The following is a 20709-nucleotide window of genomic DNA, read 5'->3' as shown; positions in this document are numbered from 1 at the left end:
ATCCCTCTTTAATTAATTCCTATCTTTATCCTAATATTTTTCTAAAACTAAAACTAGCGAAAAGGCTGCTAGTTATATTTCAATTACACCAAAAGTGAAAACAACTTGACAAGAAGACCCTTGCCAAACACGTGTCTAGTTGAACAAGTGCACAGTACATGCAAAACCCCACCAACATTTAACATCAATGGAGCCCAAGCGTAGCGTATTGCTTCCAAGCCACATAAGCAACATAATAGTTTAGACTTCGCGAATGTGTGCTATCGTGTCAAGCTTGTTATATGAAAGTAGAGTTGGTATATGGACATCCAAAGTGAGATTTACCTACAGAACTGCACCACCTGCAGCTGCTAATGAACAGAACTGACCAAATTGCAAATCCCCGGACCAGCCTAATGATGAATGAGCGATGAGGACACTGGTGATCCAAATTTGTACAGCGGTCACCAAGCGCAACAATAGCCTTCGGATTAATCCGGGTTAACTGTACAACAAGCTTGTTCGAGCAAATTACACAGGTTAATTCACAAGAAGGTGTGACACACAAACCAACAACGATGCTCTTCATGCAAGTAAGCACATGTACAGTGAGGTTTCAAACAAACGGCAACCCAGAACACTCTAACGAGGGAGGTACTCATGGCTAAACATTCTCACAAAGAAATCTGGCATTAACCGCTCGACTGCGAGCGAAGAATTATTCCAGCAACTGAAGGCGTCACCTCGAAGAATACACAAGTAGCTCTACATAAAACTCATGGCTTGCATCATCCCTTCATTCACAGTAAAGAATCAGCAGGCCAACACTAGCATCGTCCAAGCAGTTATGTTTTAGATCTTCTCCTTGGCGAAGAACCGACTGAAGCCCCGGTTTTGTTTCTCGGGCAATTGGTTAGCAATTGAAGACGAGGATCTCGATCTATGCTTTGGGCGCTTGGAGCCGTTTGGTGAAAGGAAAGGGCTTCCGTCCGTTTCAGAGGCAGCATTGTGTGTCTTGTACCCATTCAAGGGGGATTCATTTCCTGATCCATGCATTTCCTGATCTGTATCCAGTTGACCTGTTGGCTTCTGTGAATATTCACCCCCTTCGGTTGTTCCAACTGCGTCCTGCAGGAAGTCTTCCATTCGCCGGTTTGGTGAGGAGCCCATTGATTCAGCTGGAGGACGCATAGCTTGCAGTTGACGACCAAGAATCAAAATCGTCTCCTGGCACTCTGCAAGCTTCTCTGCTGCAGCTGCGATCTCTTTCTCCTGCCGTCATTTTAAACAACAAATGTTACGTCAAATGACTGGAATTTCCTCCAAAATACCAGAGTTTTACATATAGTACAGTAAAAGAAACTCCTAAAATAAGTGCAAAATTCTGAATTTAGCCCCTGGATTTGACTAGCATGTGATCTACCACTATAGTATTTTTAATGCATTTACAAATGAAAAGGTATAGCGAAAGCATTTATAAAAGAGTAGTTATACACAACACATGACATGAATGTAATGTCAAATGACTGGAATTTCCCCAAAATACCAGAGTTTTGCATACGGTGCAGTAAAAGGTACTCCTGAAATAAGTTATAAAAAAAAATCTGAATTTAGCCCCTGGATTTGACTGGTATGTGATCTACCACTGCCGTATTTTTCATGCATTTACACACGAAAAGATATAGCGAAAGCATTTCTACAAGAGCTGTTATACACTACACATGAGCATAAGGTATCACAAACCTCATCTTGAATATAACTATTAAACAAAGATATTGGAAGGTAGGAAATTCAGAGTTTATTGGTCATACCTGCTTTGCTTTGGTATCCTCATCTTCATCCACACACATTGAGTTCCTCTCGTTCTCATACCTTTATGTCAAAGGATTAAGTGAGAAGAGAAACATAGCAGAGGGCAATAATATCTTTATACCAACTATTAATCAATAATCAAAATATTTCAGTTTCACCTTTCAATCTTCTCCTCGAGATCTCTGTATCTTGTTATATCCTCCTGATGACTTTTTCTTTCATCATTGAGTTCAGCTGTCAAAACATCTATTTTGGACTGCAACGCTTTTATTTCGTTTTCTAGTTCAGCTTTCCTTGATTCAAGTGACTTGTATGATTCTGCCATACACCTCAACTGTGTCTCAGCCAAGCTATTTGATTTCTCACTGGCAACCAATTTAGATGTGAGTTCTTCAAGGCTTTCCTCCAACTCCTTAAACCTAAGTTTTGTATCTCCTATGATTTCATTACACTTTGATAATTCTGCCTCCAAATTCAACTTCTCAGATTTAAGTTGCTCATATTCCTCTGATGAGCATATCTGCACAGCAGTCTTGACATCACATCCAGAGTCAGTAGGACCTTCTATCTCAGGATCAGAAGATGAACGAGGAATAAGTGGGCAAGGACCTGAAATGCTATCTTTTAATGGCTCGAGCTGCACTTTATTTTCAAGTAGAGTCACTTTATCAACATAATCCAAATTGTTGTTGTCTGCTTCTTTGGTGTTCTCTTTCAACATCATGAACTTAATCTCACTAGTTCCTGACAAGATATGAGACAGTGTCATAACAATGTCATTTAGAACATTCTCCTTTGATAGAACTTTCTCTACGAGTGCAGAGAACTGCTGTATTTTCTCGCATAAGCCATCAGAATCTGAAGACTGCCCTTGGGACTTGAACACTTCTTGGTCAAGTGACTTAACAAAGTCTTGAATCTTCAAAATGGCATTGACTAGTTCTTGATCCATAGCATACTTGCTCACGTTGCTTGAATGCTTCATTAGTGACCCACTGTCAGCTACTTCAGCCATGTCACCACAATGAGCGTTGCTTGCATTTATTGAATCTGCCTCATCTTCAATATCCTTTAGAATATTTCTGATAATATCTAGAACATTTCCAGCATTGCTCTGTTGTGATTCAGAATCAAGCAAGGAAGATATTTTGGACTGTAATTTCAAGAGAGGCGAGCTGTCAGACAGCTGCAGTTTATTAGATGGAGTATCCGGCAATGCCAAAACTGACTGAGTGTCTTTAGCACCATCTCTTTCAGTAATACCAGATAAAGAAGCTTCTGTATCATCAATCTTCATTTTGTCAACAGTACTGACATGTCCATTTGCTTCAGATGACAAACAAGCTAGTTTCTCCATCTCTAGGAAATCATCCATGAGTTCCAATCGATTGGAGCCTTCTGTCACACTGCTCTTAGCTCCTTTCTCTTTCTTGATGTGTGAGAGCTCAGATACCAGAGCATTGGCCCAAGATTCAGTGCAGCTTCCTTCATCATCAACACCATCTTCAGACATGGAGGTCATACTAGGTGGGTTGCTTCCATTTTGACTCAGTGCACCATCAAAGTGGATATCCATGTTGGGAATTGAAGTACTCTTACGTTGGCTACCAGTCAAAATTTGAACTTCCAAGCCACGGAGTTTGCCTGCTGTTTTAGCATACATGGTTCTTGATGTTTGCAGCTCACTGTTCCTCTTGGCCAATGCCTCTTTTAGCATTTTGGTTTCATCTTCCATAGATAACAAACGTGCAGTCAGAAACTCATTGTCTTTCTGCATCTGCTGTAAGTTTTCAAAGGCATAATCAGGAACATGGGACATAGGGGACATAGGACGATGAAAGCTAGAATTCTTTGCTGGCGATCGTCGCAACCTGTTTTCTCCATAATCTCTGCCCAAGCTCTCCACTTCCATTTTCATTTGAGCTAATGCAGCAGGCCCTGGTAACTTCTTCCGAACAAGACCCCGTAATCTTTGGCATTCAGCTTCCAGTTTTGATATTTTCTTGACATCCTCCATGTGCTGTTTAGTTGCAACATCAGCTGAGCGCACACTCATGTTCTTTTCCTCATTGCGGATTTCAAGCTCTTTGGAAACAACATGAATTTCATACTTCAATGAATTTATTTCCCTTTCACCTGACTGAATTGTGTTTTTCAAGACCTCGATTTCAGCTTCTGCTTGAGCCTTTTCCTCATCAATCTTCATCAACAGGTCTCCCCGTTCCTGGAGCGACCTTGAGAGTGCATCATTCTCAGCACCAGCCCTAATGAGCTCCTGTTCAAATTCAAGTAACTTTGCTTCAAACTCAGCCTTTATCTTCTCCCACTGTTTGGTTTTTGCAAATACTACATCATGTAGCTTCTGCTCGCCTTCTTCCTTCACGGTCCTTACTTGCTTCATGCATTCTTTCAGAGCACCATCCAGATGGGCAGCTCTTTCCTCAGCCGCTAGCTTAGCCAATGTAACAGTCTCTAGCTGAAGCTTCAGTGCTGAGGCCTCCGCTTCAGCTTTCTCCCAACCTAACATGACAAAGCACATAATCTCATGAAAAATACATCTATTGTAGTGGTTTCAAAATCTCAAGGAACAGAAAATATACGAATGGAGAAATTTGGTTTCTATATTTAAATAAACAAAACAAAGCACAGCAGGGGAGGCCTTCACTGTTAAAATCTTAATTAATAAAATATGTTTCTATCTTTAAAGATAGCAATATACCAACATCGACTAGCATGAGGTTTATGAACATACTATTCTCTCCGTCCCAGAAAAACGAAGTCCCAAAAATTTGTTTTTTTCCGGGATGGAGGCTATTCTACTAAAATAGGAAGAATTAAAAAAAAATAGTGATCTTCTGTGCACCTGACACAGCTTCTTCAGCAACTTTAGCATGCTGTTTCACTAGGGCATCTTTAGTAGTGATCTCAGATTGCGCTGCAGTGAGGTCCTCATTCAAGGTCTTCACCTTTTCATTTAAGGTTTTTACTTGTTCTTCTGATTCAGTAAGGTGTGCATATGTTTCTGGTGAAATCTGCACATATTTTGGAGCTTTATCATCCTGCAAAGTAGAACCTGGCTTTAGAAGAAATAAACATGTCAAGCAAAGGTAAAACCGGAAAAGTTTGAGGATGCTCCAGTAGAAAATTCCATCTACTGACAGCTTCAGAGACGTTAAATAAATGCAAACAAATATCAAACGAACTGGTAATACCATGTCCCCTATGACATATTGTACTGATTTCACATAGCAGTATGTGAAAAATATATACGTCATAATAAATTTATGTGACAAACAAAAATGCGATGAGTTGTTTTTTGTCAAAATGGTATGTAGACATAACTAATGTCTTTATGTTGTACAGCGGGTGAAAGGAAATGAAATGCAATACTATGTGAACGATGCACTGAAGATCTTAGCTTTCTTAATTGAGCATCTGAGAGGGCCTATACAAATCAGCAAATCCAAAATCAATCATGAACCAGTTAGACAAGTAACTTGATAGTTATCCATCTACCACAAACATGAATGGTTGTTTTCATTTTAAAAATAAATGGACAGAATGTAAACAAACCAGTCCAATAGCTAATAAACGTCGTTGTCACAATCCAGTACCTTCCATAACTTCAAATTAAATGGCATTTCTCATTGAATCCAAGTACAGGCGAACACAGAAAGCAACACAAACCTGCTCAGCTTGATTGGCATTTTGCGAAGCATCTGCGGTAGATGATTTGTCAGATGATTTCTTCTTCCATGGCCAACTGCGACGATCCATCAAGCACAATGTATCTAAACAATAAGGTAAATATCATGTGATCAGATAAGCCAATTGTTACAAGTAAGCATTTGTATCCAGCACAAGTAAGCATCGTGTCACCAACTCTGACAATAATACAAAGGTAAACAGTAGATAGACATGTCATCAGATGTATTGTGGTAGACAAACGAAGTAGCACATAAAAAATAAACTCTCTTCTCGCACACCCATGCAAAGTTTCACGATTAAAAGATCTGTAAAGAAGACACGCAGCAATGTGTGTACGGAAACTGAAGTTGCGAGTATATCAAAACTGTTTAGAAGGTACATTCGATATAAAAGTATATTCCAACAGTAGTTCTTTTATTCCATGGGGAAACGTGATTATATCTGTGATCACCAAGGAAAATTTACGAAAATATACCTCTATTCAGGATGTATAACTAAATATATATGTGTACTACCTCTGTTTCATATTGTAAGACTTTACAGTCTTGCCCAAATTCATCGATTGATGAATGTATATAATTTTTATATATGTCTAGATTCCTTAGCATCCATATGAATCTACTAGACAAGCCTAAAAGTCTTACATTATGAAACGGAGGGAGTATATTGGAAGTCTCGAATTAAGGTGAAGGTAAGTTATCTTGTCACCAACTGCAATTCTGCCAAGACATTACAGTAGGGTCCCTCTCCGGTGCATTTTATCCGTTGATTTAAAAGGGTATTTTGGTACTCTGTTAATTAATTGATTAGTGGTATTTTGTAACTTTGTTTTTTGGCAATAAAGATCGCAATAAAAAGGACGATATTATCCCTTCAAATTTTTACTACACCTAATATTGTTGTTAGCATAATTTAATCACAATCATCCGATAAAAATAGATTAGCGGTGTGAATTAAATTCTACTACCAGTAGAATGCATCGGAGTAAGAGATATGATGCAACCAACATATAGCTCCAGACAAATGAAGTAACAACCAAAATAAATAAGCATTTTCTGGCATACCCCCATACAACTTCTATAAATAAACATTTTTTGCACACCGCATAAAATTTCTATAATTGATACTGCTGGCAAGGAACCCCGCATATATGGTGAGTAGTACAATAATATAACAACCACCCCTTATTCATCAAACCACGCGTACCTCACGGCACCATCGTCATACATTGATACATTCCATCGGACATCCGATGATCCAAAAAGCTTAGAGTAGAACTAAACTAGTACTAGGACCGTATAGGATGGGACGGAGACAATGACGAGACCGCCAGGCAGGATAGAAGAACCCCAATTCCGCCCTAACAAAACCAACCCTTGAAGCAAGAACACAGGGTTCAACACTACAGTACAACCAGCACACGCGGCTGCTGCGGCGGCCCCCACCCGGGGCGACCAAGTTGCCGGCGCACAGCGCACACCACCGGATCCGATCACCGTCATGCCAGAACGTCGACGCGGGGAAGCGATCGTCGTGTCATGTACTCGCGCACTCATGACGCACCCCCCCCCCCCCCCCCCCAAGCGGCTTAATTAAGGCGGCCAGCAGCAGTATCGCCACGCGTGGACCATCACCGCGCGCCGCGCAGGCGCAGCACCACCACTGCACCAGCTAGGCTGTAGAGCTTGACGCGAACGGGCAAGCGCCAGGATCGCTCGGCGAGAGAGTCAGAGGGAGGGAGAGAGGCAGTTAAGGTGGCCACCTAAGACGCCCGCGGGAGTAAATTGCCGGTGTGGCCACGTGGAACAGCGAATGTTTAGTTAAGCCCATCCGGAGGGTTAGGCCGGGCGGACGGAAGCCTCCGGCGAGATGACCGGACACCTACTGCTCTCCTCGCCACCCCCATTGAAACGAAGGATCCATTGGTTTCTACCCGTGCAGCTCCTCATCATCGACCATTCAATCCCATCTACTAGTACTACGAGCTTCGGGTCGTCGAATTGAGGACGCGCGCGTGAGCCGGAGTAAAAGCGGGGAGCTACTACTCCAAGCATGATACGGCCATTAATGGCGGTATTTGCTCGGCGGATTTGGACTTCAGCCAGATGTGCTACTAGCCTACCACTACTATTAAATCCCTTGTCCTTGCAGGCTCAAGTGGGGGGCGTCCTTTTTCTACCATCTCCTTTTACTAATCTTCACTGGCTGTGGCTGTACTCCTCGCTACTTCTATCAATCATTCCACCCCCACCGGAATGAAGTGAACTGGCCGTACTTGCTGGATTCTTTCACGGGTTAAATCTGTACCATGTGTTACATCGGATGGATTTGAATGTTCTATAGGAAGAACTCGTCGAGGGGACAAGCCGAAGCGCAAGAAAGGCAAGCGCCGGATGTGAGCGAGCACGACACCCCGTGATTCCACCCAGACAGCGTGAGAAGGGTGTGGTAAAAACAAAGCGCGCAACAACAGGGCGAGCGCGACGCGGTGATTGATTTCCACCCGCGCGCGAGCAAGCGGCGACAGTGCGTTGCCAACCGACACCCGTGTGATTTGATTTCACTGCCACTGATAATAGTAGTTTCTTGGCCAAACAAGACAAGGAAACACGAACCGGAAAGTCCGGGAGGGCAGAAAAGAAGAAGACCGGTGAACCAAAAAAAAAAGTCAGAAACTGTAAGTGCGATTAAACAGTGAGATTTCCAGAGGGAGCGGATTGAACAGAGCAGTGGAGCTTGAAAGCGCACTTCTCACTACTGTTCAAACTTCAGTTCAAACTTCAAAATACGTAGTAGTACAAACTAACGTAAAAAGTCTCAAACAAAGATAATTTCCTGGAAATAACCGAGAGAAAAACATGCACGCATTGCAGGAACCAGAAGCGCAATCACACTGCTGCAAATTAGCAACAACGAAGGAAAACACAAACAGAAAAGCACGGGAAAATTTAAGCAGGCACGTAGCGAGGGGGATTCGGAGCCTTACGGGAGGCGAGGGCGCGGCTCGGGGAGGTCCTGCGCGGAATGCAGATCCGGCGGGGTCGCGAGCGCCGGAATCCGCCGCAATTCCGGCGGAAACTGGATCTGCCCCGCGGCTCCGATCGACCCGGCGGGCGTGTCGGCGGCGGCGACGACGCGTAGCTCGCCGCTCCACACCTCCCCTAACGATCAAACGCCGCACTGTACCGGGGAGCTGGACTGGATTGGATGATTGCCCCCCCCCCCCCCCCCAACTCCGCTAGCTCCCCTTTTTTTCCCTCCCCGGCCCTCGCCTCCCTCCTCCCCTTTTGCTCCCGCGAACCCCCTTTTCCCTTTCGACTCCCACCACTTCCTGCTCCTTCCTGCTGCGACGAGCGCTAGCTAGCCAGTGGCTCGCTGCGTCTCCCAGTTTGGTAATGCGGCTGCCCCTCCCGCTTCTTCCCCCCTGCTCCCCTATCTATCAATGGAGCGGCGGTGGTGGTGGTGCTTCGGTGGGGGGAGGAAGGGAGGTCCGGGTGCTTTTTGTTACGGGGGTGCGGCCTCTGCCGCTGCCGCTGCCGGTAGGTGGGCAAAAAAGCGGGGGGTCGGGCCGGGGCGATGGCAGGGGAGAGGGAAGAAAGTGGCGAGGTGGGGAAAGGAAAAGCGGGAAGGAGAGAGAGTGTTTGTGCGTGGGCTACTGTGCTGTGAAGAGAGGCGAGTGATGGCAGCAGAGATACACATCAACATTCATCACAGTAGGATGGAGATGGTGACAGGCATGACATATAACAATAAAAATAGATCATGTAGTAGTATTAGAATAGTAAGAGGATGGTTAATACTGCAACCATGAATGAGCTTTGTGGAGTGCCGTTATTTCTCCTTCTTGTTAGTAGTTACAGAGTTTTGCCGTCCAAAAGGTTCCACGGCACAATTTTGCCCTTCCCTGTGTGCGTTACAGCTTAAACATCTAAAGAGCACACAAGCAATGTGAGTACAGGCGGCTACACTTCAAACAAGTCAACATCTCTTCAGTGTGGGTTAAGTACTACTACTGTTGGAGTAGTACAACGACAACGTAGAGAGTTGGGAAATAGAAATGTTAATATCAGTATTTCCTTCATGCACGGGTGAAGCTGCATTGTCAAGCAGTAACTAGTACGGACGAAAAATTATCTACTGATGTCTCAACGTGATTTTGATGGGATCATAGGGTAAACGGGGGGCACAGGGATGGAGCATGGAGCCCGATTCCAACGTCCATCGCCGCGTCCGGAACAACCAAACAATAGGATCACATTTTCCATGTCAATCATGCCAACAGGGCTACCCTCCCGGAAGGCCATAATACACGCCACTCGTTTTGGCTGTTCCTAATCCTAATCTAGCTTTCTCGCTAGGTAGTGTGAGTCATATTAGTTTAACATATCGATTGAAGAGTTCAAAAGAACAAAAAAACACTGACAATATTAAGCATCAGACAACCGGTTGGGATCGGTAGGTACAATATTTTCCGTTTAATCGTGACAGATGTCCTTGATCCTGTTATACCTATCAGCTAAGTAGTAGTAGTAGCAGCAGCTAACAGCTCTACATATCATCTTTAAAAGAACTTCAAACAGACACAGATTGAGGTTATTGTCCACGAACAGAAGTCAGTTGGAGCATCACAAGCCTCCAATGCTTCATTTCACTTTCCAAAGTGCATTGGATGATGCACGGAACTTAATCTGAAAGATAGAGTAGAACATTGTTGTTCCAAACCTGCATTTGTTATTCTTTCAAGTACTATATAGCTCAAATATAACAACAATGCTAGGGTGCCCCATTGCTTCTTTTTTTCTCCTTGGAGCAAAATACCCTCGGGCTAGTTGCTACTCTTACAAATAAAAAAGCAAATCTGATCGATGAAACTCGCAACAGCTCACCACCTAATACCTATGGGCTATGGTCATAAAACAGAAAGTTGCCTACGGTTAGTAGATCGAAAAGGATAGGAGAAAAAAGGGGCTTTAGAAAAAGAAATTACTAGGCGGCTTACTCAGCTAGCCGTCCTTTTCCCCAAGTACAATGCTGAGCAAGAATCCAGCCCTAACACTATCTCAATTCACTATCTGACCAAAACCATGGCAAGCAAATACTATGCCATCAAGCAAAGTTAACAGCTAAGCAAAAGTTAAGTATAGCTGATAGCTCAATCAAAAACATGTCATTTTTGTTTCTTTCGTTCTTAGCTAAGGCCTTGTTTAATTTTCAAAATTTTTTTCAAAAACATCACATCAAATTTTTGGACACCTAAATAAAGCATTAAACATAGATAAACCAAAAAACTAATTGCATAGTTACGGAAGAAATCTTGAGACGAATCTTTTGAGCCTAATTAGACCATGATTAGTCATAAGTGCTACAGTAACCCATATGCGCTAATGACGGATTAATTAGGCTCAAAAGATTTGTCTCGCAGTTTCTAGGCTAGCCGTGAAATTCGTTTTTTCATTCGTGTCCGAAAACCTCTTTCGACATCTGATCAAACATTTATCATAACACTTCTTCCAAAAATTTTCTCAATCTAAACACCACCTAGATTATTCATTCCAACGTGACACTGGCACGCACACTGCCCGTCTGTCTGCAGGACTGCAAAAATGCCATTGAGCTTTCCCACATTGACTGACTGGCAATCCTCGCAATAAACAAGCGCACACATGTGTGTGAAAGTAACAAAAGGCACCCCCAGTAGCTAGGTGGGGACGCGGTGGAAAAGCGGGCTTGTTCACCTCCAGGCGCCTCCTCGCCCCGGCCTGGCTCTCCAAAAGAGAAAAGAGAGGGATCCAAAGATGCTAAACAGTGCCTCGCTAGCAGCAGCTAGCGCGACGCGAACCCTGTGCATGTGGCTGCAGCGTTTCACCGCGCTACGTAAGCAACGAAGCTGCTTTCCGGCTGTGTGCCTGGGCAGTGGCATGTCAATGTGTCATCACACTCAGACCGACGCAGGAGGAGTACTAGAATACGGTCAGGTCTGGTACTCTTTTTGCCACATCTCACGTCTAATCGGACGGACTACTAGCGGTTAAAAACAGGCGAGAATGCGACTACGGTTAGTTGGCTAACGTCCAAGGAGCAAGTGCGCTAAAGAAAACGTCGCAGTAGGTGGCACGTATTACCGGCTACAACGCCACTTCATCTACCGTGCGAGTGAGCGATCCAGGCACAAACTATGAGGCCGAGAGATTTTTCAATAGACCCACTTGCGCGGCACGCGGGGGCGGGGAGAAGAGTGAAGAGCTAGCTAGAGTCTGGGCCGTCCGTTAAACGGGTGGAGGATCGGACGGCTCGGATCTACCTGACTGCGCTGACGCTGGGTGTTTATCCCAAAGCTAATCCTCCTACTATTAGTAGTGCCACTAGTAGTAGAAATCAGCTGGCTGGTCAAATGTGGTGCTCAGCTGCGGTGAATGACAGAATGTAACATGTTCTTCTGAGAATAATACTACTGCAGCCAGGGTGTAATCATGGGCTGGGTGAGCATGTGCGGGGTTACGTCTAAAAAGATTTGATGCTGATTGGCTTAAAGTGCGGGGATTGAAGCAAGCGTTCGTGCTTTTTAGAGTTTGGTCAGATCTACTGGAGTGTCATCAGAATGAGATAATAATCCTGTCTCTGGCACATGTACGCCACATTACAGTAAACCGTGCTAGTAATATACTCGGGGTAGTATTTCCTTTTTCTTGAATCTAATGCATGGAGAATTCCATTTCTCTACGTGTGATCGATCTATAGAAAGAAGAAGACCAGGTCGTCTGGAATCGGTCTTTCACCCTCCGACTGCATCCACCAGCTAGCAGCAGCTTCTGGTAGGTGATTCGAGCTGCACCAGCTGTAAAGAGCACCAAAGTCAGCTTAAACTAATTAAGCATCATGTTGAAGGATGTAACTTGGAGCCTTGGACTGCAGGGCCAAAGAGTCACAGCTCTGTTTTTAATGGAAAAGAGAAGGTGCAGTTGCAGTACTGCTTGATCATTAGCTGCGTCACAGTCACTGAGGGTCCGATGATGCTATGACAACCAGTGTGGTAATAGGGACGATATGGTTTCTTGAACACACATAATGGCCAAATGGCCAATGTGTGCTTATGGTAGCAAAAAAGTTCCATAAGGATATATATAGTTAGTACTCAGTAGACAGTAGGGCTGATATAATACAGATGAGACAATGCACTATGTATGTTTTAGTGATTGCCGTAATAAAGAAGAGGGAATTGGAAAGCGAAAGCTTAATCCGTGCGAATTGATGGACAGAATCAGAAGTAGTGGCTCTGGGTGGGTGGCTCGCTACTGAAAATAACAAAAGGAAGAGTGAGCAACTGAGCATCCTATCAAGTGCAATTGTGCAAGGCATCCTAAGAATGTCACGGGAGGGAAAAAAAAAAGATCACTCGTTCACTTTCTTTTTCTCCCTTTAAGTTCCACCGTTTTTTGTTTTTCTTAAGTTGGGCATCTTTAATTTTAGTTTCAAATGTTCCAGTAATTAATGCAAAGTGTAGTGTACCTTTCATAAGTACTCCGTAGTAGTTGCTTCTTGTAGCTAGGTTAATTATATCCTCCACCATGTGTTCGTCAAGACAAACAGTTAGTCACTTTTGTTGTGCTGCAGAATGCAAGTAGGTTATAGTACATATTCAGCTAGAGTACAGAGCACACTCTTTGCAGCCGTCTTCTTGGAAGAGAGCAATAAATCGATCGGAATCCAGCATGGAGCTGCCATGACAAATTGACAAGGGACAAGAGCATATAAAAAGCAATAGGAGTGATATATATACATTCGTGAGCATTCTACTGAACCTACCTTGTTTATCCCAGTAGTACCGTTAACCAGAAATGTTACGTGAGATAGACAGACGGTACTGGTACAACGTGAAGGCAGAATTATCGGTCTCGCTAAAACGGGAAGCAAATGATTAGTTGAAGCCAGCCTTTTCCCAGCGCAATTACTCAGATCATTTAACATGTAGGACCCCGGGTGAATCGGCCAACTGATTGACGCGTACAGCCTTCGTCTTAAAAGTCAGTACTATCTATGTTTCATAACATATTTTATCTGTGTTAATAAAGTATTATACAGTGAATAAATAAATATATATATATATATATATATATATATATACACACACACCATATACACCGATCAATCGGTGCTCATCTTTTCGCTTGTTATACGAATAAGAAAACCCATATATTAAAAAAATAATTTATAAATAAAACTTTTATATACGTGTTTTTAGTGATCTAGAAGAAAAGTCTGAAAAATAAACTATGATGGAAAAAATCACCAAATCTAAATTTAAAGTCGAAAATTCAAACTTTAAGTATAAGTATAAGTGAAAATATGAGAGCGCATAAATTTAAACGTAGCCAAAAGATGAGAGTGCATGAATTTAAATTTATATAAGTAATTGTCCACATTATATTTTAGACGAAGAATGCATGATTGGGTATACATATAGACATCTCTTATGTTTGAATTAATACCAAAACGTGATCAATTAGCTCAGGTTCTCTGAATTAGGCCATCTCAATAATGAGATGAGCTAACCGGTACAAGTAGGTAGCATACATGTTTGATCGTCTCCTCTGAAACATCTTGAGCCCATGCATGAGATGATCTGATCTAGCTAGGGCGTAGATTAACCTACCCGGCTAGCCATCTAATCCCCCCTTTTCCTGTCACGCCGATTGCCCAAAGCCGGGAGCATCGCGTCTTCGCGTGCGAGAGTGGGAGGCCGATCGAAGACTAGCGAGCGAGCTAGCGGGACCCGTCCCGCGTCCTTTCTTATTATTAGAAGTTCTAAAAAAGAAGCCGGTGACGGGAAAAAAAATTTATCGCCGCGGCTTCACACACACAAGAAACAAGGCACGGGAGGAGGGAGAGAGATATAGAGCGAGAAAACTTTAAGAATTAAGAAAGAATCCCAAACCGTACGCCGCCGCGCCGGCCGTCGTCGAGTCGAGTCGGTTGCCGCGTCGCTCTCCCCGCTTTTGTTAACTTGTCACACCACAAAGCTCTCCCCCATCTCTCGTGGTGCTCCGTGCGCGCGAGCCACCGAGCTAGCCGAGTGACCGCGTACGTCCACGCGCGCGCGCGCAGCACAGCCCAGCCCCGCCGTTAGGTGGCAGGTACTTCTCCCGTGCGACGTCGATCGATCGATTGCGCGCCGGCAGCGCGGCGTTGGTGACATGTATCCCCTCGCGCGGGCGGGCGGGCGGGTCGCCGGGAGAGCGGGCACGGTTTTGGCGCCGTCACGTTTCGCGCGCGGGTTAGCCGCCGCAGACCACGCGCGCATCGATCACATCCACAGGGTACGAGTCGGACGGCCGGACGGCCGGGCAGGCAGGGGTGCGCCGTACGTACTACTACTATGATCTCTCTACTATTGGGGGGCGAGCCGCCGGACGACACGCGCGCGCGCGCGCCCGATGGCAACGTGACGACGCGGATGGTTGGTGACCCATCCGGTGTAGTAGTTTGCTTCAATTCTTCGAGACTTCAATTCCGTGTTCGATCGTATATATCCGCCATGGCATGGGAATTGATTGTGCTATTAGTTTGTTGCACTGTCGTGGATCACCGGATCGATCAGAGGGGAACAGCTGGAGTATCTGGGGCTTGTAGCTAGCTAAGCTAGGTAGCTGGTGCGTCGCAGCTGGTGCGATGAATAGGCGTTCATGTGTGCGTATATACGTACGCGAGAATGATCGAGCTGGACGTATGCGTATGTGGATATGCACGGTTTTGTGGTCCAGTGAAAGGCATGAACGTACTTATGCTGGCCGCTCGTGCACGGGTACACGTACATCTAGGTAGCTGTGAGATGTGATGGTAGACGTATGCTGTTCGCACGTGCGTGTCAATTCCTGCTCTTTTGTCCTTCTGTCTATGGATAAAGTACGTGCGGACGATGCATCATGGTGACCCGGTTGGATGACATATATGTGTATACACATATAGGTGCTGCCAGTTTGTGACACGTAACTCTGCCATGTGATGGTCGGGTGTGTCTAGTTGGCGTGTCTGCGGTAGTGATACAAGTTGGCACACATATCCTCCATATCGATACGGATTCTCCCGTCTGCGTTGAGTCGGACTCTAATCCAGAAATCTCCAAGTCTGCGATTCATGCAACAAACCTTTCTTCTCAAAGTCAGAAACTTCCAATAAAAAATATGAAACTTTCATCTCAAATCATGACACTTTCAATTCAAGTCCAAAACTTCCATCTCAATATCACAGAACTTTTATTTAAAGATATGCAACTTTCAATTCAAATCTAAAACTTTAATATAAAAAATTGAATACAAAAATCTAAAAACATTCGTCTAAATATCAAAGTCTTTCACCTTTGACCTCAAAGGTTGTTGCCTTCTCATATAGTGTCAAGGCCTCCTGCTCTGGAGAGGTCGGGCTAGCATGAACCCAATGAGTTGCATGGTGGAAGCGGCAACAAAGACGATGGAGAGGTGGAATCGTTGTGGGTAATGACCGATAACATCTAAACCGGTCTCATAACTCTATAGTTTTGAAGTTAGGGGTGCCCTCGCTTAACTAGAGAAAGGATATGGAGAGGTGGTCAGGGTGCGGGGTCGGCTCTACGCATGGGTGGTGGAGACGATGGCCTAGTGCCCACTACCTACCCCTCCTCCCCCGCAAGATTATGTTTCATGTGTTATCATACTCCCTGATACATTTAGCTTCGATCCAAAAACAGGTCCATGACGCCTTGTTGCTCCCAGTCGCCACCAAGTCAACTAAGGGTTGATCCCTCTGTCTATGTGACTTATGAGGTTGAGATCTTGTCTCCATGTCTCTGACCTGAAAGCTAACTCCATCTGAGCGTGACTCTTGCAGCCTGCTACGCCTGCCAGAGGAGAGGACCTAGATGGCCGGACGATGACCCTGATCTTGGAGGTTGTCTGGCTGGTGCCTACCCAACTACCTTATAAATAATATAATCTATGTTGTCAACCATCATCTATAAATTATAATTTATGTTTAAGGGTGATCTAAATTAAAACTTGGGTGAAGAAATGTGGCATAAATTACAATTTACCCTCTTTATCTTCAGTTTTCTTGGTTCAATCGGTGAGTAGCAAATGTGAAACTTTGGTTACATCAGGACTATGAACGCGCGTAGCACCAGTTGATTATCCGTGCATGCATGCATGGCTGCATGTGACAGGCTGAATACATCGCGCACGCGCACTCCGGTACAACTATTAGGCGTCTTTACCCTCTTTATCTTCAGTTTTCTTGGTTCAATCGGTGAGTAGCAAATGTGAAACTTTGGTTACATCAGGACTATGAACGCGCGTAGCACCAGTTGATTATCCGTGCATGCATGCATGGCTGCATGTGACAGGCTGAATACATCGCGCACGCGCACTCCGGTACAACTATTAGGCGTCGGATATCATGCATGTTCCTTCACGTAGTATGCCTGCGTCTCTGTAGTCTGTACGCAAGAGGAGGTAGGAGCATCTGGCAAGTTTCTCTCATCGGCTCGTGGAACGTGCTCGACGATCTTAGTATTTGCCTCATGTCAAAGTTGGATAGATGCCGTCGGTTTTTTCATTTGATGTAATTGACTTTATAATTTACACTTAACTATTTATTTTATTAAATAATATATTTAATTATTAATTAGTATGTTATGATTTGATTTAATTTATTATTAAGTAACTTTAAATCTGACTTATAAATTTTTAAAGAAGATAAATAGTCGAACGTAGATTAACGGAAAAAAGTATTACTTTCTTTTTGAGCGACAATGGATATGTTGCTACGTGCATGATCCCTTTGGACACAATCTGAACAATCCAAGCAGGCCCGCAACGACAAAGCAAGTGGTAGTGCATGTGCGTACTTAAGAGTTACTATTGGTCAATAAGAGAAGAGGTTAGCAATTATGCGTGTCAACTTGCTCGAAAGGACATGATCACTCGTAGGGTCAAAACCATCGGCACCTACATATTTATTACTCCATGTATTTTAAAACAGCATTTTTTTCCGAAGGAGGTACATGAGATACCACTATTTTTTATATAAAATTTAGTATCTCTTAGGACCTTAGATACTAGAAGGTATCAAATTTTACATAAAAAATAGTGGTATCTCATGATACCTCTCAAGGATGGGAAAAATGCTCATTTTAAAATATAACTAGTACAATTTAAAGTTAAGAAAAAACTTTAGTGCCTTTAATTAATAATCTTTCTAGTTTTTTATATTTTGAGCTGTTAGCTTTTGATATACTTTCTATCAGTCACCTTATTTTTTTTTCAAATATACAAAATTATATGTACGATTATGTTTAAAGTACATTTAGGGCATGTTTGGAGAGTTTTAGATTCTGAGAAGCAGCTACTTGGTAGCCAGCTTTTGAGAATCTGGAAAAGCTCCTAAACCCAGCTTCTCCAGCTTCTGGATTCTTAGCTCATTTTTCAAAATCTGTAACTACAGATTATCAGAAGCTGTGGACCGTTTGAGGCAGCTTCTGGCAGAAGCAGCTTCTAGCAGAAGTTGCAGCTGGGAGAAGCTCCCACAAACAGACCCTTAATGGTAAAACAATCATAATGAAATAATTAATAACTATAAAAAATTAAATAAGAGAAATAATTAAACTTAGATCCTGTCAACGACGTCAAAATAAGAAAAGATGTAGGATCATTGATGAGGATGGTGGAAGGTGGAAAGTGGTGAAAAGTAAAATGGGAAGTAATAATTGAGTGCATATAATATTATGAATAATACTAAAATATTTAGATTACAAATATTTAAATTTGAAAACACTTATATTTTAGACAGTACGTGAGTTAGTACTCTTGATAGACAATAGAGCAACGTGTAGAAGTAGGAACTACTTCTAGATGGAGTAAGATTCTACTGCTCACTTTGCCTGCGGAGTATGTCGCACGGTGTGACACTGTGGTAGCAGTGTCTAGCGTCTACTCCCTCTATGAAAAAAATGGATTCTTCGGTTTTCGTGTCTAATGATTGATCATCCGTTTTATTTGAAATTTTTTTAAGAAATTAGAAAAAAATTAGTGCACGTAAAATACTATTCATGATTTATCATCTAATAAACATAGAAATATCAATCACAAAATTTTTTAAATAAGACGAAGAGTCAAAAATTGAATGTAAAAAGTGAAAAATTGGTTTATTTTGAGACAGAGAGAGTATTGCCTTCTCCCTGTGTGTGTTTATGCAGTTTATAGAGTTTATTGACTCGGTCGCAGGTCGCAGCTCCCAGCCTGCCACGATTAGCCAAGATTTTAGGGGTTGTTTAGATGATTTAGCCCCATATCACATCGGATGTTTGGACTAATTTAAAATATTAAACATTGTCTAATAAAAAAATTAATTTCATAAATGAGTGCTAATCCACGAGACGAATTTTTTAAGCCTAATTAATCCATAATTAGCAAATGTTTAATGTAGCATCACATAGACTAATCATGGATTAATTAGGCTTATTAGATTCGTCTCGCGAATTAATTCAAGATTATGAATGAGTTTAATTAATAGATTATGTTTACATTTATAATAAATATCTAAACATCTGATATGACTAGGGGCTAAACTTTAGACTATAGAAACAAACACCCCCTAGCAACGTTTATCGAGTCCGCCACACGATGCGAAACCCGATGTGGGTGATTGAATTCACGGTCAGCTTGGAGATTCGTGCTTGTCCGCAAGCACAGAAACGACAGCGGTAGATTTTGGCGTTTACCGTGCCAGGTGGGACCACCGAGAACGGGGCTGGGGTTCTTGGGTTTCCGTGGATGATGCGACCCGTATCCATGTCCTCGTGCCGTACGCCGGCTAGTTAGCACGAGTAGGCTACTGTTTACGTGCGCCGCGCCGAAGGGCCAAACGCGAAACCCCCTAGGGCATTGGATGCTACTGCTAGTACCGTGGAGCAGCAGAAGTACTCTGTACTACTCCTACTAGTAGCTAGCTGTACTAGCGTTTACTGTACATATTAACCAGCCATTTTGTCACGCTCCTTGTCGTGGTTTTCGCTCGCATGCCTTTCTCGCCGTGCTGACTGTGATTGAGGACGTAACGGTAATCGCGGGGTGTTGCAATCTGGCGATCGTGGACGAGACGATAATGCCGGATCGATGGATTATCCTGATATGTGCTGTCGGTTTGGCTCAGGTATATTTTGTTAGGGAAAGTATTTTCATCTGACAGTTATTAATTTTATAAAAATAGGAAGATACATTAATACAAAGATATATCATTTCATGAACATTAAGTTTAAATTTGACATCTATAAGTTAGAAAAAATAAAATTTAAATATTAATTTACACGCATAGTAATTTTAATTTAATTTATTCTTATTTGTTACAAATGGTAGGCGTCAAATTAAACATGTATATTTATATAGTGATATATATTTTATATTATTCTAGTTTTTTATTATTTTTAATAATTATTTAGATGATATGTAAGAAAGAAGTGAATATCCGATTCAAAGACGAAAATCCATCTGTTTTGTTATGCACTGCGTGCCTGACTGCCTGCGTCGTTTGGACTTTGGATATGTATCGTAGACTAACTGTTGCACCAACCGATCGAAAAGAGGTTTAGCCTGTGATCAATCAGTCCTAGAATAGCTACTATTCAGCAAATCTATCAATATATAGTACTGCTGAATTCTACTACTAAAGGCACGTGGAGTGGAGTGTGCATGATTTTGCATATGTGAGAATACAGCTAGTTGATTCATATCCTTTCCATCTCTAGAAGATTTTATTTTTAACTTAGCTAAACATAAAGTTTTTTAAGTCAATGTTGCACCTGAAATTAAGTGCCGGCTAGAGTATAGGAGTAATCTTGCCGAATACTTAATTACATCCAGTGTTACGAAAGACGGGCGAGTCGGTCGTTAAGTCGGCGGTTTAATCGGTGACGGTACTAAAAGCGTCACGTATCGATCATCTAATTATTTTGTATTTATAAACATTAAATTTTCATATTTAACAATTAATCATTCGATTTTTCGTTTAATATCCGTATAGTCCGTATAAATAGAAAAATCCAGCCCACAAATGTCTAACCTATCTAGACCCAATTCATTTAATTTTGCTATGCTTGGCATTTCTATTATTAGCAACTAATTATACTTATATTTGCATCCATGTTTAGTATCGTTTTATATTTTATTACAAGTTTTTTTACAATCT

The 20709-nt window shown here is 42.7% G+C and overlaps 1 protein-coding gene across 1 annotated transcript; it reads right to left on the bottom strand.

The window, feature by feature from the left end:
* Nucleotides 1-435: 435 nt before the first annotated feature.
* Nucleotides 436-9040, bottom strand: LOC102704402 (filament-like plant protein 4). Its single transcript, XM_006649669.3, has 6 exons — nucleotides 8486-9040; nucleotides 5479-5582; nucleotides 4655-4850; nucleotides 1950-4311; nucleotides 1791-1851; nucleotides 436-1251 (listed from the first exon to the last, which is right to left on the bottom strand). Exons 2-6 carry the CDS (start codon nucleotides 5566-5568, stop codon nucleotides 832-834), a joined length of 3129 nt encoding a protein of 1042 aa, XP_006649732.1. The 5' UTR covers nucleotides 5569-5582; nucleotides 8486-9040; the 3' UTR covers nucleotides 436-831.
* Between the last annotated feature and the right edge of the window lie 11669 nt (nucleotides 9041-20709).

This window comes from Oryza brachyantha, chromosome 3 (assembly GCF_000231095.2).
Source record: "Oryza brachyantha chromosome 3, ObraRS2, whole genome shotgun sequence".
NCBI classification, from domain to species: Eukaryota; Viridiplantae; Streptophyta; class Magnoliopsida; order Poales; family Poaceae; genus Oryza; species Oryza brachyantha.
The sequence above is the reverse complement of the archived record's forward strand: the minus strand, read 5'-3'. Positions and strand labels throughout refer to the sequence as shown.